Source organism: Natator depressus, chromosome 25, assembly GCF_965152275.1.
Source record: "Natator depressus isolate rNatDep1 chromosome 25, rNatDep2.hap1, whole genome shotgun sequence".
Taxonomy (NCBI): Eukaryota; Metazoa; Chordata; order Testudines; family Cheloniidae; genus Natator; species Natator depressus.
In genome coordinates, this window is record NC_134258.1 from 14,727,425 (window position 1) to 14,748,013 (window position 20,589).

General features: G+C 40.3%; 1 protein-coding gene across 4 annotated transcripts in view; it reads right to left on the reverse strand.

The window, feature by feature from the left end:
• Positions 1-1,355: 1,355 nt before the first annotated feature.
• CRTC1 (CREB regulated transcription coactivator 1) overlaps positions 1,356-20,589 on the reverse strand; it is an 83,046-nt gene continuing 63,812 nt past the window's right edge. For 2 of the 4 annotated variants that reach the window (XM_074939613.1, XM_074939611.1), the window contains 3 exons: positions 16,823-16,909; positions 15,830-16,010; positions 1,356-14,852 (listed from right to left, as the gene is read on the reverse strand). In XM_074939613.1, coding sequence (XP_074795714.1) covers positions 14,641-14,852; positions 15,830-16,010; positions 16,823-16,909 — 480 coding nt within the window. In that variant the 3' untranslated portion in view covers positions 1,356-14,640. The remainder of the gene's footprint in view (positions 14,853-15,829; positions 16,011-16,822; positions 16,910-20,589) is intronic. The other 2 variants (XR_012636298.1, XM_074939612.1) reach the window with 2 other exon arrangements.

A 20,589-nucleotide genomic window follows, 5' to 3' on the forward strand; every position in this document is an offset into this window, starting at 1 on the left:
GATACGGGCATACGCTTGAAGGGTCAACCAAGCAAACTGCTTGAACTTTTACATTTTTTTTTCAAGTCCAGTTATAGCTTAAAAATGACTCTAAAACAGCCTCATCTTACTTTATAATGCTCTAAAATTATGTTGTTCGTTAATGTTTATAAGTGCTACATCCCATGACTCACCTACACAAAAGGGATTAGACACATATTAGATGAAGTAGGACATGGAGGTGAAGTGACTTGGCCAAGGTCACACAGGAACTCTGCAATACCAGGAAAGAAAACCAAGTTATCCAACTCCCACTCATGTTATATCCACAACCCTCCCCACCCCAACTCACTTCCTTTGACACTCCTGCGTAACACTGCAGAGTTAATACAGCTGTAGGAGAATGAGCTTGGGTGTAATTCTGTGCTCTACATCGGCAATAAGATGGTCTGCTAATTTGTGGTGGTAACTATTTTAGATCCCAGCTGGAGTTTGTGGCACTGCCAGTTGGGAAAATGTCCTGACTGGGCTCAAGTTTATCTACAGATCATTGAAATACAAATGTGTGGAGCTCACAAAGTAACTGTATTTTTTAGAACCTTTTCAGACATCTTACAGTCTTTGCCCGGTTACCTATTTCACAGGTTGCTGAGCTGTGAAGGACATCCATTCTCCCACTAGTGAAATGCATCCACTTTGGAAAGACATCCACCCCAATGTAACACAGCAGCAGCAAGTTAGATCAGGAAGTGCAGAAGAATACCACCACCTTCCACAAAACTGCCAGGGGAAATTCAGCAAACTCAGCTAGAACTTACCTGATTCAGAATTTGGTCAGGACACCAGTATTAGACACCTGACGTTTACAGACAGCACCACAGGATAGTCAATGACCACAAGTGATCAGAATCTTGGGCTATGTCCCATTGAAAAGATGGCATGACTGACCATTCTACTGTTACCACTGGTGCTGTGAGGACTGGGGACTTCTCTAAGTAACTTAAGTGTTGAGGGTTAACACAATGCTTTATCATCTTTCTAGACTTGTTATCTAAAAGCACAAGGCACATCCTGAAGCTGGGATTTCATTACCTAGATCATTGTCAGTTTGCATACCCGCAAAAGCATCAGCAAACAATGTTAGCCAGCCACAATGACTGGCCTCCATGGTTTCTGGTAAACATTATGAAAATATTCCTGTTTTTTTTAAACCACTTGAACATTAAAAAGCTTCAGTAAGAAAACTATTAAGGAAGAAAAGCTGAGCAGCCAGAGACGAAAAACCATTTGAACTTTATTACATTTCATTTACAAATAATGCAAAGATACAAAGACAAAAGCCTTCACACAAAAAGGATCAAAAAGAATCTACATTTAGTTGAGCTGCTTTTTCACATCATTTCTCAGATTGCAAACACTTAAAGCCAACTTCAGTTTTCCACTTTACCTATAGAAAAGCACAATAAATTAAACTTCTATGTCGCAGGGACAATTTCTCCAGAGTTCCTGGGTCACCAAAGCTGTAGCTGAATATAGGATTTGCATATATCAGTGAAATAATCCACAAGTTATTTTGATAGAAAAGTTTAGCTTGTAAAGAACAGTATATTATACTGTCTCTGAAAATACATAAATCCAACACTTTTCCCCCCAAACTCTGAACTACATGAAGTTGTTTTTAGCTGCCAGTCTGTGAGAGAAGCTGCCAGAAGCAGCTGGATTTAACTTTATTGAAATCAAACCTTCCCTTCATAAGTACTTTCCTATTGCATTTGATCTGCAGTTCTTTTAAAGGAATCCAATCAAAGATGGGGACCCCGCTCAGATAAAAACCAAAAACAGCAACTTCCAATTCCCTCCAAAAGAAAACAAAACCCTGATATCTACTGACCTGTTACTTAGAACGGATTGAAATACAATATTTGTAATTGCTATGCTTTATAATGCTGACCAAACCGTATCTGGATGTGTATAATATATATATTTATACACATATACCATGTATCATCTAGGCTTATAAATGCTCATGCCATAAATATTTAGGATCTAGTAAGTAAAGACAAAGATTTGTTTAAATGAGTCCTATTTCCATCAATACTTTGTCCCATAAATACTATATATTTTATATATACAATACTTATATGTATCTTCTACTCTGCAAGTAAAGGAAGATTTTTCTACCTGCTTATCTTCCTTATGTTTAATTTTCTTCCAGATTCCAACAATTAGGCCAACAATTAGGCTGGATAACTACCTTTCCCTCTCAAACAAACTCTTGTGGCATTATGTAAAGCATAAAGACAACTACTAACTACTCGTTTTCTTTTTCTTCACTACCGAACACCCAGAACTGATTTTAATCAATAATTTTCCGCATGTATGGTAAATTTCAAACCAGAGTTAATTTCTGTGTTCAAGCTAACACCCCTAAAATGTCTCATGTAAATACTGACCCACCATTATTACAGTGGCAGGAATGAGTCCCTACGCTAGATTTATAAATAGAAACACCCTCCATTGTTTTTTTTCTAAGCCATAATATAAAAAGATTGGATTGAATAGTCCATAGGACATGTACAAACGAACCTTACACTTCATTTACTGTATAAATACAACAGTTCAGAAGACAGAGTAAGAGGGAGCATCTGAAAGCAGACACGTTTCTAATGAGAACCAGCAGAAGGTACAACAGCCTTTCAGTAAATTGCTTGATACTTTGCTTTCCAGGGTGATCCAAGATAAATCAGACTGCCTTCGAACTGGCCAATGAGCCTTACCCTACTTCCACAGATTTAGCTAAGATTCATTACATATATAAAACTCCTGCCATCTGAGGAAACCTACTTCTCTGTCACTTACTCTCAATTGCGACAATTTAAGCTTTTCAGGCAACAACTTGCGCCACAAGTTTAGGAAAGAGAAAACGGTCACACGACTCGGCACACATCTCGGGGCTAATCTTTTTTAAATGTACATTAGCAAACTTACACATGGCAAAAAATGACACTCTACCAATGGGTAGGATGGAGACTTCCCTTTCATACCACCATCTTCCCTCCCCATAAACATCTTTTTCTGTAGCTTTAAATGTTGATATTGAAAAATCCTAACAGCAATTATGAAAAAAACAAAGGCTTTGTTTCAAGTTTACTCTATAATTAGGGCTTGCAGAAATGAGTGTCCTTTGACAGAATTCAGTAGGTGTGCTTTTTCGAATATATAATGTTGGGGAATGTTTTTTAACATTAAACATTCACATGAGTGAGTTTTTAAAAGGCTCATAGTCAAGCAATTTGCATTTGATTCAACTGACATGGCAGTCTCAAAGCAAGATGACCCAAATCAGTGCTCTCCTTTTTCTCGACTTCAAGTTAATCTCCAAATGGAAGAGGTAAAAGCTCTTGAGACATTTAAAATGCTACTGATGACCATAAGGTAGGGAAGAGTCCTGCACCAGCAAAGGGGACTCACTCTTAAGGGTTGATAACAGACAGCACCTTAAAAGGCACAAAATGAGACATCGGCTGCCCCAAAGAGTTTAGGGCGGAAAAACCCAAGAGGCCTTTACCATTGCTCTTTTCTGTGATTTTAAGATCTGCATTTTCTTCAGTATAATCACCAGCTGGTTTTGTTGTCACATCTGATTTTAGGAGCCCTGAGAAACAGAATATCATTCTTGACTGATTAAGTGCACGAAGATGAGGCTCAGACTTTTGTCTTTAGTTAAAGAATGTAAACTTTCAAGGGGATGGGAGCAGCAGGGGAGAGCTTAGGTTAATATTGGTTGCAACTTAATTTTTGCAAGCCCTAAACCCAATTTAACTTATGCTCTGCCCTCCAAAAAAAAGGGAGGGGGGAGGGAGAGATCACTAGGATTTTTGAGTCACTTGACCTTTTTTAAACAGATATCAGGAACTGTGAAAACATATTTAACAGCCAAACATAAAAATATCGTGAGTCAGCCTTTGTCACTCACTCTCTAGCATGTTAAACATCCAACTTGCTCATACTGATTCTAACACTGACGGTTCCAATCTCATTCTGACTCATCTACCACACAAACCTTAAGGAAAATACTACAAAAGATGCCAGACTTGATCCTAATATTAAACAAAAATGCAAACAAAGAGAAATACAGTAACATGGAGCAAGCACCTCATTCAACCTAGTTGAACTGAGCTCTACACATCAGCATAGGAAAACCACTGTCACGCTTCAAAGAATTGTTTAATTCTTCATATCTAACCTCATTTTAAACAAACACACATCCACACAGTTGTACAAAAGCCTTAGACTATGCTGGCTTGCAACACACACTATAGGAAGAAACTCTGAACACAGCAGTAAGGTTCACAGCTCAGACCCAAGCATCCTATCCCCCACATGGCGTTGGGAGCTGTTCTGTACTCCCACTTCTGGGTACTGCAGATGCGTTACACATACAGCACAGATTCCGTGCTGAGAACTGTTCACTTCTAAGAGTGCTGACACAGCAGAATGGAGAGATTCTGTATTCCAAACAGAATTTTTAAACAAATTCACGTCATTTACTGATACTCTACTGAACAGGAGCTGGACCGCTAGAACCATGACAGCTTCCAACACCCCTGGCCACAAAGTTTGCATGCCAGATTTTATAGGTATGAAGCAACTTCCCAGCCTGACAAGCCTGCAAGGTGGATGTGTGAGTGGGAGGCCTTCTTTAACTCAGTAACGAGCACTCTCCGTTCTTCCAGAGGATTTATGCTAATGTGCCAGGCTCTGCAGCCCACTCCTGACTTACAATCAGGTAGTGTAGGAGACATCTACTTCATGGAGAGGGAGGAATCCCAGCACCCCCGCTCAGAAAAATGCTCCTTTCTGCACAGATGAATCTAAAATTGTTAGTTGAGAGCTAAATCATTTGAAACAGATAATTAGCTTTCTGAGTCAGCTGGATTTAGTTTAGATTTCCAAGCATTGCACACGTTCCAAGTCCAATGCTCATTTAAAACAAAACCTGCAGAATTAGTGACTTATAAAATGCAAACTCATTCTCTTCCCAGGCATAGAACGGGGCTTCCTGCGATTACTGGACTCTAGCTTCCTAATGTTTGAAGGGAGTGTTTTGAGAAGCTATGACTACCTCTACCCTTGGCACGGTCCCATGCACAGCTCCTGCATGTACCATGTTTTGGCCATATAATCTGGTTTGTGATTAGTTTTTGTCCTGAAGCCAGGTCATAGAGCTGTCTTCCACTCATTCACACCCCTCACTGTATATTTTATCTACAAAGAAATATTCAGCACCCTCAACAAATTTAAAAAGTAAAAATTTGTAAGTTATAGTGAGTGCAGGAAAGCAAATTAAGAAGTAAAATAGTTAACACTGTCCTCTTCGCTTCCACCCTGCCACCAGGGTGTGGAAAATTCATTTGAGGTCTCCAGGAATTTACTACTGCTTGCAACATGCACGATGCCTGGGCAGCTGTTGAATACAGGACTATAATGAAAAACCTGCAGGGAGGACACTGTTTGGGGAAAAATGCAGACACTATAGTCACAGCTTCCTGATAGTTGTTGCTAGCTCCAGAAGAGGTGTTTCATGAGGTGTTTGGTTCTTGTTCTAATTATTAAAAGTTTTGCCACTATCACATTAGCTACAGCAAGTTCTCATTAGTCAGGGCAAGCCAGATCTGTTCACAGTAAAACAGCTTCAGTGTTTTGCTGTGTTCTCCAGCACTCAACTTTCCTTCCAAAAGGAAGGATGCAAACCTTTCAATTGCCAAGAGCTTTCATAAAATTACCAATATGCAGCTGTGTAATTGGATAAACCAGACACTGAAATTGCAGCATCAACAGAAATATTAATTTCCCCCAATCCCATTGTTGCGTGAGAGGGGTTGTTATATTTTGAAGTCTTTTCTCTCTTAGATACCTATCATCGAAGCGCTTCACTCCTGAGTGACATAGCAGATCTGTTCAGCAAGTGCCCTGGCCCTACCTGGACATATGTCAGTGCAGATGCTCCACAGTCAACTGCAGCCGAACACACAAAAGCCATTAAGATAATGACTGAGAATTGGATTGGGACTCTGACAACAAATGTGAAACACCCCCAAACAAGGCAATTATTGCCAGCTCTACACCGCTGACACTGCTAACCTGGGTACTACTTAACAGGACACGTGGCTTCCCAGCAGATCGCTGGAGACTGGCTAAGAGACGTTAACGTTTTGTGTTTTTGTTTTTACAGAGAAGATCTCACCACAGATGTTTCCTCTGCTGAATCATGATGCTGCATTAATGCTTGGCCATGTACCAGATTAAAATGCATTTAACAGAAAACAGGATCTTCAGAGATACCAGTAAACCCTAAGATTACATCATCTGGCTGATTCTCCGGCAGGTGGAAACTACAAGTCAGAAATTCAACATACATAATTTGTCCCATTCTCCTGTAGCTATTTAATATACAATCCAGCGTTCCAGAAAAAAAGAGTCAAGCTAAAATTAAATCAAATCTATCTATGCACGTCTCTCTCCCTCATTTACGTGATGTACACTCCGAAAGAGCAACAGTGTAATGAAGCTAGTATTGAGGAGATGGCCAGCATTCCCTTCAGCAGAAGCTGGAACATAAGAAGTAAATGGCATGTATAGGACTGCTCTCTAGTTAAGGGATTTATATTATGAAACTTTGCTATTACACTTTACATTAAAAACCGCTCTGGTTTTAATTACTAGCCCCCAATTATTGTGTCACTATGCATCTAAGGGGAGTTTTACAAATGCAAACGGGACACTCAATTCCCACTGACTTTCAATGGCAGCTGGGTGACTAGTGCCCTTTTGTGCCTTTAAAAATATCCCCCATAAGTAGTTAGCAATAATATTTGGCTGTCATAGCTTGAGAAAATCAGGAGAGTTGTTACTTGTAATTCATCTCCGCCAAGCTCAGTATACCTACCGCCTTTCCTGTAGTGTCTACTAGGTGCCTTTCTTGGAGGGAAGGCTCGTGAAAACTGCTGCAGATACTGTGTAGCGGTGGTCAGAGCGCTAATTCAATGGCACATTCCTTTCCCGATCCAACATAAGACTAAAGCCACATACAAACCACAATTATCCCACGCTAGCTGGAGTCAAGGCACCTACAGCACGCAGCTGTTAGGAATTCGTGTCTCGTGGCCAGTGCTCACAACTCAGCGAGGTTCTATCAGAGCAGCACAACTATTCCAGCTCTGTGAAGTCTCCTTACAGATTCACATTCAGCCTTGCACAACAAACAGACCAACTGTTCAATCCTTGATTTTATTGCACTGAACATGTCAGGCTGTAGGACCTGCGACACATGCCTCTGAGCGGGTATTACCCAGCCCGTCTAGGAGAACACAGGCGTCGAGTAGGCAGGCTCTTCACTTCACTTGCATCTAGAAAGCATCAATAAATGCAAGTGAACTAATTTTTTGGTATTGAAAATTAGATGGACACAAAATTAGAAGAAAAACTCACTACTCTGTGGCAAAGAAATTTGGAAACATGACAGCCATTATCACAGATTATACCACAACCGTGCGGGCCCCCCTAGCCGTGGTTCTACTCTACTTGTTTGCTCATGAATACTCTCCCCAAAGCTTTGTATGTTCCTGCAGTACTACTTCAAGGGGAAAAGAAACACAATGGAGTCCAACAGATTCTAGGTGCATTTGAAAGCTGAGGACAGAACAGAGAAATTCTGTGGCTTTAAACATGCCTCCTTATATTTTCGCATTATAGGAAGACGTGAACGCAGACTGAAAGGTGTGGGGGGTGTACAGGGAGAGGTCAAACTAGGAAGAACACTATTATCGGAAGTCTTGTATTAGGGACAATTTTCTGGTGCAGTTTTTAAATACACAAGCCCCTAGTTAATATGTTGCTCTGTAATCTGTGACTATAGACCACATGCAAACTGAATTACAGCCTCAAACAGGAGTTCTCTCGCTCTCTTCTTTTAAAATACAACTTTTACGTTCTTTGATAATTCTTATTGCCTGACTTGTCTGCAGCCTTCAGCAACCCACAGCACAATGTACAGCTCCAGTGTATCCTTGAGACTCCAAACTCAGAAAACACGCAACAACCTCTGGCAAAGGCAGGTAACTGTACCGTCTGTCAAGTTTCTGCAATCAACAGCGTGCAGGAGAATAGATTTCTCAGGGCGTGTCCAAACCAAAACTTTTACTGGATTGAGCTTCCTCAGACTATAGAATGTACATTATGTGTGCTGGAACAGGTTGGAATGGGCTTTGATAATACTCAGTACAAAATGATTGGCATAATAATCACCATATAAAAACTTTTAATTGCTCATGGGACTTTAAGCCTGCTTGCTATTTGTAGTCTATAACACAAAAGCTGGATTTCCTGTCCTATAAAGATTTATATACTATATATCTGCTTCCCTTTCTATGCTTGTACAATATACTTTTCTGCAGCTACCTCTGTGGCAGCCCTACATTGTATTACTGAATAAAACAGTAAGCATATTTACCCCTTTATGCCTTTATTTTGATAAAGTCGGTCACGCCCACATATAAGGCAATATACACCACAGTTAAAACCACCCCCTCCCGCCCACAAAAAAAAATAAATAACACAAATGAATATAGTACTTAATGTAGTGTTTTGTTTTGCAGTATAGAAATTCCACACAATGATTCTGTTTAAAAAGGTAAAAATGATTTATAATACACAGTTATCGTAATGTCATCATGGTGCCCGCATAGAAAACTGACATGCAATCCATGCCTACACTGCACAGTATAAATAGTAAGCAACTAAAAATACAAACAACAGGAGCACTACAAAGTTTTTCCTTTTTTAAAAAGAGAACATATACATATAATAAATGCTAATTGCTCTTTCACATTGCCATCACAGTGACAGGGGGTCCGTTTGTCCAAGTAATAAATGCTTTCATCCTTAAAGCACAGAGTACATTTTAACCAACTGTACGATGAGGGGGATTTCCTCTTCCATATTATACACTGAGGTGGTTTCCAAATTGAGTAATATCCTAATAAGGGAAGGGCAAGTCTTAAATAGCACTCCTACAGAAATAGAGTTTTTAAGAAACAACAATTCATAGCTTACTCTGAAGTGGAATTTAATCAAAAAGAACCCTGTACCAGTTATTACCAACTGTGTGTGGCTCAAGTCTCCTAGCGGGGAGTTTTAAGCAACCACCTTTGTTAAGAGGGTTTGCACCAGTATTCTCGGGCACAATTTTTTGTTTTAAAGGGAAACAAAAAACAGTCCATAAATTATCAATAGTTTCTGCCATAATTAAAAGTCAAAATCTTTCTTTCCACCTTTTTTTTTTTTTTTTTTTTTAAAAGCAAAGGTTCTCTCTGTACAGGAAAGGGTTTTTGCACGGTTAAAGAATGCTGGCAAAGTGTTCACTAACATGCAGAAGCAGTAGTGAGACAAACGTTTGATGCTGCCTGCGGTCAACCATGCATGCAGCATACAGAACTATCATAACTCGGCCTGTGCAGATCCATTTTTAAAGAGAATGCAAAGTCAGTACTATATACAATGCAAAAGAGCTTCTCCCATCCCGCCCACCACTTAAGCTGCAATAAAAAGCAGAAATCTACTTTTCTTTTTAAATCACAGTACTTTATACATTGAGAGTTTACTCCTATTACTTCCCCAAAGTATTGGCAAATGCAACAGTCTGTCTTGGGAAATTCTTATAAAAACGCAGCTCTACAGAAATCAATCAGCAGGTATATGTTTGGACATTAACCCTTTGAGACATGAGACTGTTTAAAAAACAATTACATCTAATTTAATACTTCATTTTTTTCATCTTATTTTTCCCCAAGCAATGTCCTTTCTTCCCCTCCTCCCACAAGTATCTCTGCAAGCATCATCAGTTCCTTTATTCTAATGGCCAATGCTTTTCCACATCTTCCACCCTCATAAGCAGAGTAGAAAATGCAAACGGTACTACTTAACTTAAAAATGAAATAGAAATCTACTTACGTTCTGAAAGCATTGGGGATCCACCCTGTGTTTGAACTCAAAAACTTTAAACATTTATTGTTTAAAATAATGTAAACTCATACACAACTGTTAAAAAATTAGATTTAAAGGGAAAGGGAAAATATTCTTCTACTAGAATAGAGCACACATGCTGCTGTCAACAGGCCACTCTGTCAGGGAGCAAAGTGCAGAAACTATTGAAATGTTACTGACACTGTACTAAAATAACCGCTCTGATTCTCAAAGGGTTAAAAATGAAAGCAGCTAGCCTGCCCCCTACTGGAGCTAAAGAGATGAAGCACATTCTTTCATACACATTCATCATCTCCTTTTCCCATGATCTCTTCTTCCTCTCCTCTTACCCCTTCCAGAAAAGAAACACAAAGTAAAGATATTTCTCCTAACTAGATGGTCCCTAATTGCCCCCCCCCCCCACACACACACACATTTTGTTTTTGACAATTGCATCTAGATGGGTTTATATTTTTTTTTTAAATTAAGGCCATTTAAAATGTCTACTTACAAGTCTAAAACAAGCTCTCCTATATACACGTGTAGTTTAAAAAAAAATAGAAGGTAGCATTTAGCGATATCTCCCTGTAAAACTATCCGGTCAGGAGTCTGTGAATTCCTAACTGGATGCTTCACTCTTAAGTGACTCTGGTTTTAAAAAAATAGATCATCACAGACAAGGATTTACATGCATAAGAGACATCTGAACAAGAGGTTGATATAGACAGAGATCCAATCAATGAACTAACAGTACTGTCAAGGAGATTAAGTAACTGCACAAAGTGTACTCCATTCACACTGTACCTTTGGCTGTTTTGAAGTAAAGAACTTCATATCATCTGTGCCCAAATTACTCACATTCTTTTAGGGTAACCTCCTGTTTAAAGCTACCTTTTTTTTTTTAATTGACAAAGCATTAGCAATCTGACATAAGCAGACTTTGTGAGTAACACGTAACATCAGGCTTAAATGTTGATGAACATTATAAATGGAGATGCAGGATAGCCTTGCAATTACATGGAGAGGAACCAAAGAAAACCATCCTTTAGCAAGAAGTTTACACAAAAGCTATGAGACAGAAAAAATAAAAATCCCACATCACTTTTAGTGCAAATGGTCAACTAATGGCACAAATATGTGAGCAAACACGCATCCCCATTATATAAGATCCCAGCAGTAATTCTGCTTAGCAGTGTCTCTGTGCATCTCAGGACAGCACCTCACGGATTTCTGGAAGCACACAGAAACCTAGCTATAACTCATTAGAAGTAGCCCACTTTTGCCATGGACATTTACATTCCTTGCTCAAAAAAAGGGAAGGGAAAGGTTTTTGGGGAGTGGGGTGATTGGGTTGGGGGATGTTTTTCGATAAAAAATTTCATAACGGGAAAAAAAAACAAACCCTAACTCATGCATTTTTTGACCAATGCAAAACAGGGCAATGCAAACTCAGTCAATAGGAGAACAAGATTTGGAGAGGGTGGAGAATAAACACCATTCCTGAAAGGGGAAAAACAAACAAACAAATGATGTCTTTAAATATAAGTTAAGAAGGCTTTTTTATTTGAAATTGTATTTATCAAAAATATATTTGGATGTTCAGCCCCTGCTGCAGGGAAATAGTCTCTCTTTTTGTAGTAATTCCTTCATTAACACATTCAATATACTATTTGTAATCAAATATTTTTTGTTAGTACAAGTCAAATAATGTAAATTTTAACTTCTGCTGAGAAGGGTCATGTATGTGGGTTCTCTTACTGGGAGGACTACAGTGCAATGAGCACAACATTTTAACAGCTATACTTCTCCGACAAGTACCGCAAGTGCACTGGCCTCTTGGTGAACAGCAAATCCTATTTCTCAGATTTGTAAAAGAGTGACCTAGTGTCAGGAATCTAGGACTCATTATTCTATGTCAATTTCAGCCATTACATTTAAGTGAAATCATCATTTTAGAATCTATGGGTGGTCTGTTTTTTTAAATCATTCACCATTCCGCTATGCTGTACCAGAGAATATTCGCTGTGACTAACAGAAGTAGTCTACTATGAATGTAAGAGCCTCGGCATGCTAGGACACAGTACATTTCACTATTAGCAAGTGATTTTTTCCAGGGTTACAGAAGAAATATTCCAGACTCATAGAAATGTAGAACTGGAGGAGACCGTGAGAAGTCATCAAGTCCAGCCCCCTGCGCTGAGACAGGACCAAGTAAACCTAGAACATCCCTGACAGGTGTTTGTCCAACCTGTTCTTAAAAATCTCCAATGATGGGGATTCCACAACCCCCCTTGGAAGCCTGTTCCAGAGCTTAACTACCCTCATAGCTAGAAAGTTTTTCCTAGTATCTAACCTAAATCTCCCTTGCTGAAGATTAAGCCCATTATTTCTTGTCCTACCTGCAGAGGACATGGAGAACAACTGATCACCTTCCTCTTTATAGCCGCCCTCAACATGTGAAGACTATCAGATCCCGAGTCATCTTTTCTCAAGAATGAACATGCCCAGTGTTTTTACCCTTTCCCCATAGGTCAGATTTTCTAAACCTTGTCATTTCTGTTCTCCTTTGGACTCTCCAATTTAGTACCATCCTTCCTAAAGTGCGGCACCCAGAACTGGACACAGTACTCAGCTGAGGCCTCACCAGTGCCAAGTAAAGCATGACAATTACCTCCCATGTCTTATATATGACACTCCAGTTAATAAACCCCAGGATATTAGCTTTTCTCCCCCTCACACCTGCATCACACTGTTAACTCATTCAATTTGTAATCCACTATAATCCCCAGATCCTTTTCAGCAGTGCTACCGCCTAGCCAGTGATTCCCCATTTTGTAGTTGTGCAATTGATTTTTCCTTTCTAAGTGTAATACTTTGCATTTGTCTTTACTGAATTTAATCTTGTTGATTTCAGACCAATTCTCTAATTTGTCAAGGTCATTTTGAATTCTAATCCTGTCCCTCAAAGTGCTTGTAACCCCTCCAAACTTGGTGTCACCCACAAATTTTATAAGCATACTTACCACTCCATTATCCAACCCATTAATGAAATATTGAATAGTACCAGACCCAGGACTGACTACCTCCGGACCCCACTGGATACACCCTCCCAGTTTGACAGTGGACTATTGATAACTACACTTTGAGTATGGTTTTTCAACCAGTTGTGCACCCATCTTTTAGTAACTTAACCTAGGCCACATTTCACTAATTTGCTTATGAGAATATCATGTGGGAATCTGTCAAGAAACCTTAGTGAAATCAAGATCCATCACATCTATATCTTCTTCCCCCATCCAGTAGGCCCGTAACCCTGTCAAAGAATATGTATGTTCCTGTTACCCTAATGTGAATATATAAAACAGCAAACACTTGACAGACTTGCCCTGGGTTTGCTTACTTCTGGTCAGCATCTGGCTTCAAATTCCAGTTAGTTAAAAATATTATATATAATATTTCTGGAATAAAAAAATCACAAAAGGATGTACTGTATAAGTATTATGCAGAGTGCTTCAATTGGCCTTATGTAGTTTAGCTACTTTTCTAATATCCAAATACTTAAATAAAAAAAAATGCATAAATAACAGTAACAGAATATTCAATAGGCAACGAACAAGAATAAAAAAAATCATAAAAATAGCCACCATGACTTGGGCTGGGTATTGCTACACAACGGCCCTTCCTGTTGCCTATATGAATTTCACACAAGAAGCAGAATTTAAAAATAAAATTCTCTGCAACTTAGCCACCAATATACTTTTAGTGGCTTCAAAATGCTCCACTCACTCCTTCACACTCACCAGGTAATGAATTATAGTACTTTTTTGTGTGCTCAGAAATTTAAAACAAGAAAAAGGCTCCAGAAATAGTGTTTACAGTTGCTTTTTTGGATAACCGGCTACCGAGAGCCCACTGGGCTGCCAGGCCGCTTTCCTGCTTTGCCAAGTACACGAGTTTGCTCAGGGCATACGAACAGGCAGTGGGTGCTGGACAACAGTCAAGGAAACAAACCTGAAAACAAATATGGCATATCAATCAAGGGAGAAGCATTGTACTCTACAAAGCAACTGTCACAAAATAGTCTGGGAGAGTCAAAATTAACAGCCTCCCCCCTTTCCCAGAGGGTGGCCATACAGGCATTTTGCTTTAGAGTTAGTGAGAGGTCAGTAGTCTGAGAGTTTCCCCTCTCAGTCTCACAAGGAGATGGCTGTTGATCAGTTACAGAAACAGCCAATGATCAAATGTTAATGATGTGGTATTTTACAAAGAGAATCTCTTTACCCTTGACTCTGAACCTTCATCACCTACCCAGAAACACCACCTTCTAGTGCAAAGGATAAATTGACAACCTTACACTGGGACTTCGCTGGTGGGGGTTTGGAGGGGAGAAGGCTGATGCAAACTCCTTACTCATTTAATGGCAATGAGTAGATAAGGGATAAACTATGGCGCAACGGGGAATGGGGGTCTGCAGCACTGCAAGCTTAGAACAACAAGCTTTACTCATTGTACATGGTGTACATGACAGAGCTACTGCTCTCGGTAACTCTTTAATCGGACATGACTGACCCATTGGACTCTTCAGTTCAGATGGGCTCCAGGAACTAATTTTATTCCCAGGCTCATGGTGTCCTCAGTCTACAGCCGGTCCATCCTGAAAGTGTCCTCTGTGGCAGGATCGGTGAGGACCATATCTGGGTCATTAAGCATGTGCAGTCCATCCAGGGTTAAAGGGTCAATTTTGAGTTCATCCAGAGGGAATTGGGAATCCGAATCAAAGCTGACATCTCCGACACCTGCCAAAGAGCTGGTCAGTTCCTTTGATAAGCTGGGAGGAGATTCTCCTGTCACTAGAGTGAAGAGGAGGGGAGACAGGCCTCAGTACTGCTGCTCATTTACCAAAACACACACTTCTTTGCACAATCTTCTGGCTAAAGATAAAGTGATTAAACAGCTTGCACACAGATCAGAGGAGTTTACTGAATTAGCAAGAATACATTTGAAAAAGAAAAACAGATCCTAACCTGCATTGCAGGTTTGTCAAATGCATCACAAAACCTAAATTAAAGGGCTCTACATCATCATGGGCAGCCTAATTCAAAGCATAACTCAAGTGAATCCCTGTGGGAATGGAACTGAAAGGGACAGACCACACAGTCACATGACTATCACACCAACACTTGATTATTCAAAAATAAATGTAGAAAGCTTTGCACAGGCACCTTTAGGAGTAAAATAGTCTTAACTTCCAAATGAGGAGTGCAGTGAGACCAAAGCCACCCTTCACTCCTCCCCTCTCAAAGGTTCAAAAAGAACTAAGCTCTCTCCATAACTTAACATACATGATGCCAAGAACTAGACACCAGAAAGATCCTAAAATGAAATTTGGACTAAGCTACTGACTTGCTTAGTGACCCTGGGGGAATCACTTCACTTTCAAGTGCTTCATATCCACCTCAACACACACATTTGGCACTAGGGTTTCTCTTGTTGCCAAGTCTCAGCAGAGGAGCTGAAGATAAAATGGGCCATGAAGGCTGAATTCTTCTCACACCATGACTAATGGTCCTAGAAGGTTAGGGGTGAAGTAGCTAGCATTATCACTGCAAGTATGGTCTATGTTGTGACTAAATGAAGGATGTCCTCCTGGCACCTCTCACCAGCACAAAATCCACAAATATTTGTATAGTCTAGAACACAGCTTTCACAGGCTCCAACACTCCCTCTTAGTTCCACTCACCAACAACAGCACACAGTGAAAATGACCCCAGTACAACGAAGGAAAGTTTTACTCGTCCCTGTTCAGTTAGGTCAGCAAGTGCCTTACCTGTGAGGATGATGTTGGGGATGTTTCCATGGCTGGAGTAGTTCAGCTGTTGCGAGTCCTGCAAGTTGCCATGGCTCCCAGTAAGTCCCATCATGGCTGCCTGGGAGTAGTTAAGGGTGGAGCAGGGGCTGTACAGGCTGTTGGAACTAATGGCGTTTTCTATCATATTAAACTGTTCAAGCTGAAGACCAAGGCACAAAGGAATAGTTACTTCTAGCCATCAGGAAATACAGTGAAGCAATTTACACACCTCTAGTTAGGGAGATAACGTTTCAGAAGGGCAGGCAAACAAATTCATCTTTAGGTTTTGTAGACCAGAATATTGTCTATTTCCACCTAGCTTTGCAGAATAGTTTACAGCCAAATTCCGCTCTTGTGCCAAATCAAATTGCTGCCTACAATATCCTACCAGGCAGTCAAGCCTTTGAAAGAATGAAAAATAAAATAATACTTTTTAAAAAATGAAAAAAACAGTAAAAAAAAAAAGCTTAAAGTGATATGATTGATGCTATTAGAGCCAACTATCTGCCTGCCCCAAGTGCAATCCCATTCTGAAGCCATTTCACTTTCTCAACTACACTGGCACATTTAACAGCTAAAGTAGGGACTATAGTGGGGGGCTGGTCTGACAAAAGCATGGAGGTCTGCTTGTTACATTTTGGGATCCCACACATCTTGGTTGCAAATTATAGATGTATGTATTTGTTGCCACCCACAAAGTGAGATCTTCCAAATGGGATCGCTGTCAAGGAAGGTTTTTTGGTTTTCTTTCATCTAATAGTCTTGGCAGAGTCCCTTTAAAAGCCATCTGCTATAATGCTTAAGGGGAACAGCAAATAAAATGAAATACCCGTGCAATTACAAACTAAAACAGAAGTAATAAGATATGGACAGAAATGTGATCTTTAGAATAGCCATAAATTGAATTCTATGTATTTATTTTAATCTCAGAATGGCCAAAATATAGTCAAAATCTGAGATGAATTTGCTCACCTGATGGGATAGGGCATTAGCCTGCCTAGCTGTCATCTGCTGATCATAATAGGAGTCACCAAATACACTCCCCAGAATGGAAGAATGCTGAAAACAAAACAGAGTCCTTATGTTGTGAAAGTCACACAAACAGTGAGGCGTACCCAAGGTGTGTGAGTGACTGAACTCTTCCAACTGAATGGTATCAAATTTGGTAAGAAATACCATTAATTATTAAGGAAAACTAATAAAGAACAAAATATAAAATATTGGATTTTCTCTTCAAACACCAGAGTCCTCCTGTATAACTCTTTTCATTAAAGCACAAGAAATATAGGTTCTAGGAAACCATAAGCTTCCTCCCATAGGGGACATACATAAACTTCTGCTTTATAACAGAAGTTATGCAAATATACTATAAAAAAACCACCGCAATTTTTGCACCAAAAAACCCAAACATTTTTCCATGAAAAGAATAAAAACCACAAATACAGCTAAGGCAGCAAAGTGCACGTTGCAACCGATAGATAACATAAAAGTTTTCAAGTATGTAAAAGGATGAGGGAGGTAAATTGTTCTCGATAACCTCTGAAGACAGGACAAGAAGCAGTGGGCTTAAATTGCAGCAAGGGAGTTTTAGGCTGGACATTAGGAAAAACTTCCTAACTGTCAGGGTGGTTAAGCACTGAAATAAATTGCCTAGGGCGGTGGTGGAATCTCCATCATTGGAGATTTTTAAGAGCAGGTTGGACAAACTTGTCAGGAACGGTCTAGATCAGAGGTGGGCAAACTATGGCCCGTGGTTGAGCTCCCGGCAGGGGAGGCTAGCCCCTGGTCCCTCCCCTGCTGTTCCCCTCTCCCTGCAGCCTCAGCGCGCCGCGCCGTCAGCTCTCTGGCCCGCCGCTCCTGCTGGCAGCGCGGGCGGCAGGGCTGGCTCCAGCTGGGCGGCGGGGCAGCGAGCTCCTGCTGCTCTGAGCAGCATAGTAAGGGGGCGGCAGGGGAGGAGGGGCTGGATAAGGGGCAGGGGGTCCCGGGGGGCAGTCAGGGGACAGGGAGCGGGGGGGAGGTTGGATAGGGACAGGTGTCCCGGGAGGCAGTTAGGGGCAGGGGGTCAGTCAGAGGGCAGGAAGTGGGAGGGGGCGGATGGGGGCAAGGGCCAGGCTGTTTGGGGAGGCACAGCCTTCCTTACCTGGCCCTCCATATAGTTTCGCAACGCCGATGTGGCCCTCGAGCCAAAAAGCTTGCCCACCCCTGGTCTAGATAATACTTAATCTTACTATGAGTGCAGGGGACTGTACTGGATAACCTCTCAAGGTCCCTTTGAGTCCTATGATTCTAGAATAATGCAGTAAGTACTTCGGTCATCAATATGCCTATGATGGCTGGTTACCCATCTCCCTCACCTAGTATTTACAAAATGAGCAGTTTAACTAAAACAATAAGGTGCCACAGTGAATCTCAATTTACAGTACCAAGTCTTTTGCACCAAGAGCAGATCAGAGAAGTTATTTATGAAATGTGCTTTCAGCAGTACCAAGAGAAGGTAAATTTGCAGAAGGAATTCTACAACCACGCTAATTTCCTTCTTTTCCTTTTACTGAAATGTCCATTGATCAGTCATTCCAAAGGTGACCAACAGCTTTGAATTGTTGTGTTATTTTATTTTTACACACCATCCAACTTTCAACTTCTATTTACTCAAAAGGCTACTAGCTATAATAGAAATCACAAATATAATTCCTTCTTTAAATTCTGTCTAACTTTGCAGATTCTAGTTGAAAATTTACTGTCTCCAACACAACTAGTGTACTTATATAGAACTTATTTGGAAAGTTTGTCTTATGTTTAGAGATGTATTTGTTTCTGTTTTTTAAATGTCTTGCATAGTATCTTCCAGCAGTTTTAATTTCATGAAATTCAACCACAAGGCTAAGAGACAAATCATTTTTCCCACAGAAAGTTGAATTACATAAGAAATTTTAAGCAAAAACCTAATAAGCAACTATACAGTTACACCAACTAATACAACTAAGGACATTAACATGGGAAAGTTGCAAAATACTCAAAAGCACAAGATGAAGTCCACAACAGTGAACATAAAATCAATTCAGCAGACAACAGTTAAGATAAATAGTAAAATCTCAGATGAAACACTTTTCCTAATGGCACCAATAATTTGTATGTGTCTTTGTGCATGCATGCGTGTACGTATATATATGAAATATTTCAAATCAGCATGAAAGAGGAGAAGGGATGGTTTTTTTCAGCAAGCCTTCCAACAGTCCTTTGTAAAAAGGAGCCATCATGAAGTAAACATGATGACAATGCCTTTTCAAAGCAAAAGAAACGAACTTTCTACCTTGAGGCAGAATCTTCCAGTGTCATTATGCTATAGGGAAACTCTTGAGCTACTGTGGCAGCAGTGGCTTCATAGCCTGATAACTAAAAGCCTTGAAGAAAGCCCAGCAGGGATTCAGCATGGTGCACATATTCAATCCATTTGCTAAACAGATCCTATTTGCACCAGGTCTGGTCTTAATACTGTGAACCCCCATTTCATTGTGTGTGGGAGGGCAGAGGGCATAGTTTGAGTGCACTCAGATAATAGAAAACTGTTGAACTCCTGAGTAGTGAGCATTCTGTATGAATCCAGCACAATGCTGAACATGGTGGGTACTTGCAACCCACCCTTAAAGCGTTGCTCCAGGCTTATGTCTAAACACCATCTAGAAGAAAGCCTCCCAGCCCAGGTAGAGAGACCAGCACTAGCAGGGCTCAGGCTAGTGAACTAAAAACAGCAGTTTGGATGCTGTGGCTTGGGCTCTCAAGCCTAAAGGGTCGGGTGGGCTTGAAGGCCCAAGCAATAACCTCCACACTGCTATTTTTACTGTGCTAGCAGGAGTCTGTCTACCCAGACTGCAGGGCTCACTGCCAACTGCACTGTATATATGCCCAAAGGTTCTATGTTCCAAACTCTGATGTGTAAAGTCAGAAAATATCCTGATGCTCAGCAAATCTTGTCCGACAGGAAAGATCAGTCTCCTGTCACTCTCAGGAAGGGCTTGGCTACTAAATGAAATGAGGAACCTTTTCCTTAACACTGATTCAAGAGAAAGAATAGGATTTTACAGCAAAAAGAAGGTTTTCGACACAGAATATTTCCACTCTTATTGTTTTACATTTGAAAGGGATGATTCAAACACTTTTTCATGAATTTTTAAAGTATAATTAATTGCATCAAAGTGAAAAATAAAAGCACTTTTTCCTTCTAAGTACTTATCAAGATGTTTTTGCCAGAATTGTATCCTGCATGTTAAATAAGGAGCTTCTTTGCCAGTTCCTTGTCGACTCTCGTTCATTTATAAGACATGACTGCCCTGCCCCCAGTACAAACCCTAACCGCAACAGCGCCTCCTCATATCCGCAGTATGCACAACTAAAGCCAACCTGGAATTGTCATTAGAAATGCAGCTGACATGCAGCAGCCCCAGACAGAACCTGAACAAGTCCTTTCTCCTTTAACTTCTGCCATTTTTACACAAGCTTTTCAAAGATACAACAAAAAGCAAGAAAGAGAAAAAGAAGGAAAGAGAGGAAAAAGAAAAAATCCCTGCCGTAGTATGGTTATCATGACTCCTGTCCTAGAAGAAGCCTGAAGTAGAACATGAAAAGCAATGAACTGGACAAAATTCTTATGTGTTAGCCCCTGTTCCTCACAAGGCGCTCTGAACAAATCACAGAAACTCAAGCTACATTAATTTTTTCTTGAGACTCCTAAATGCATTATC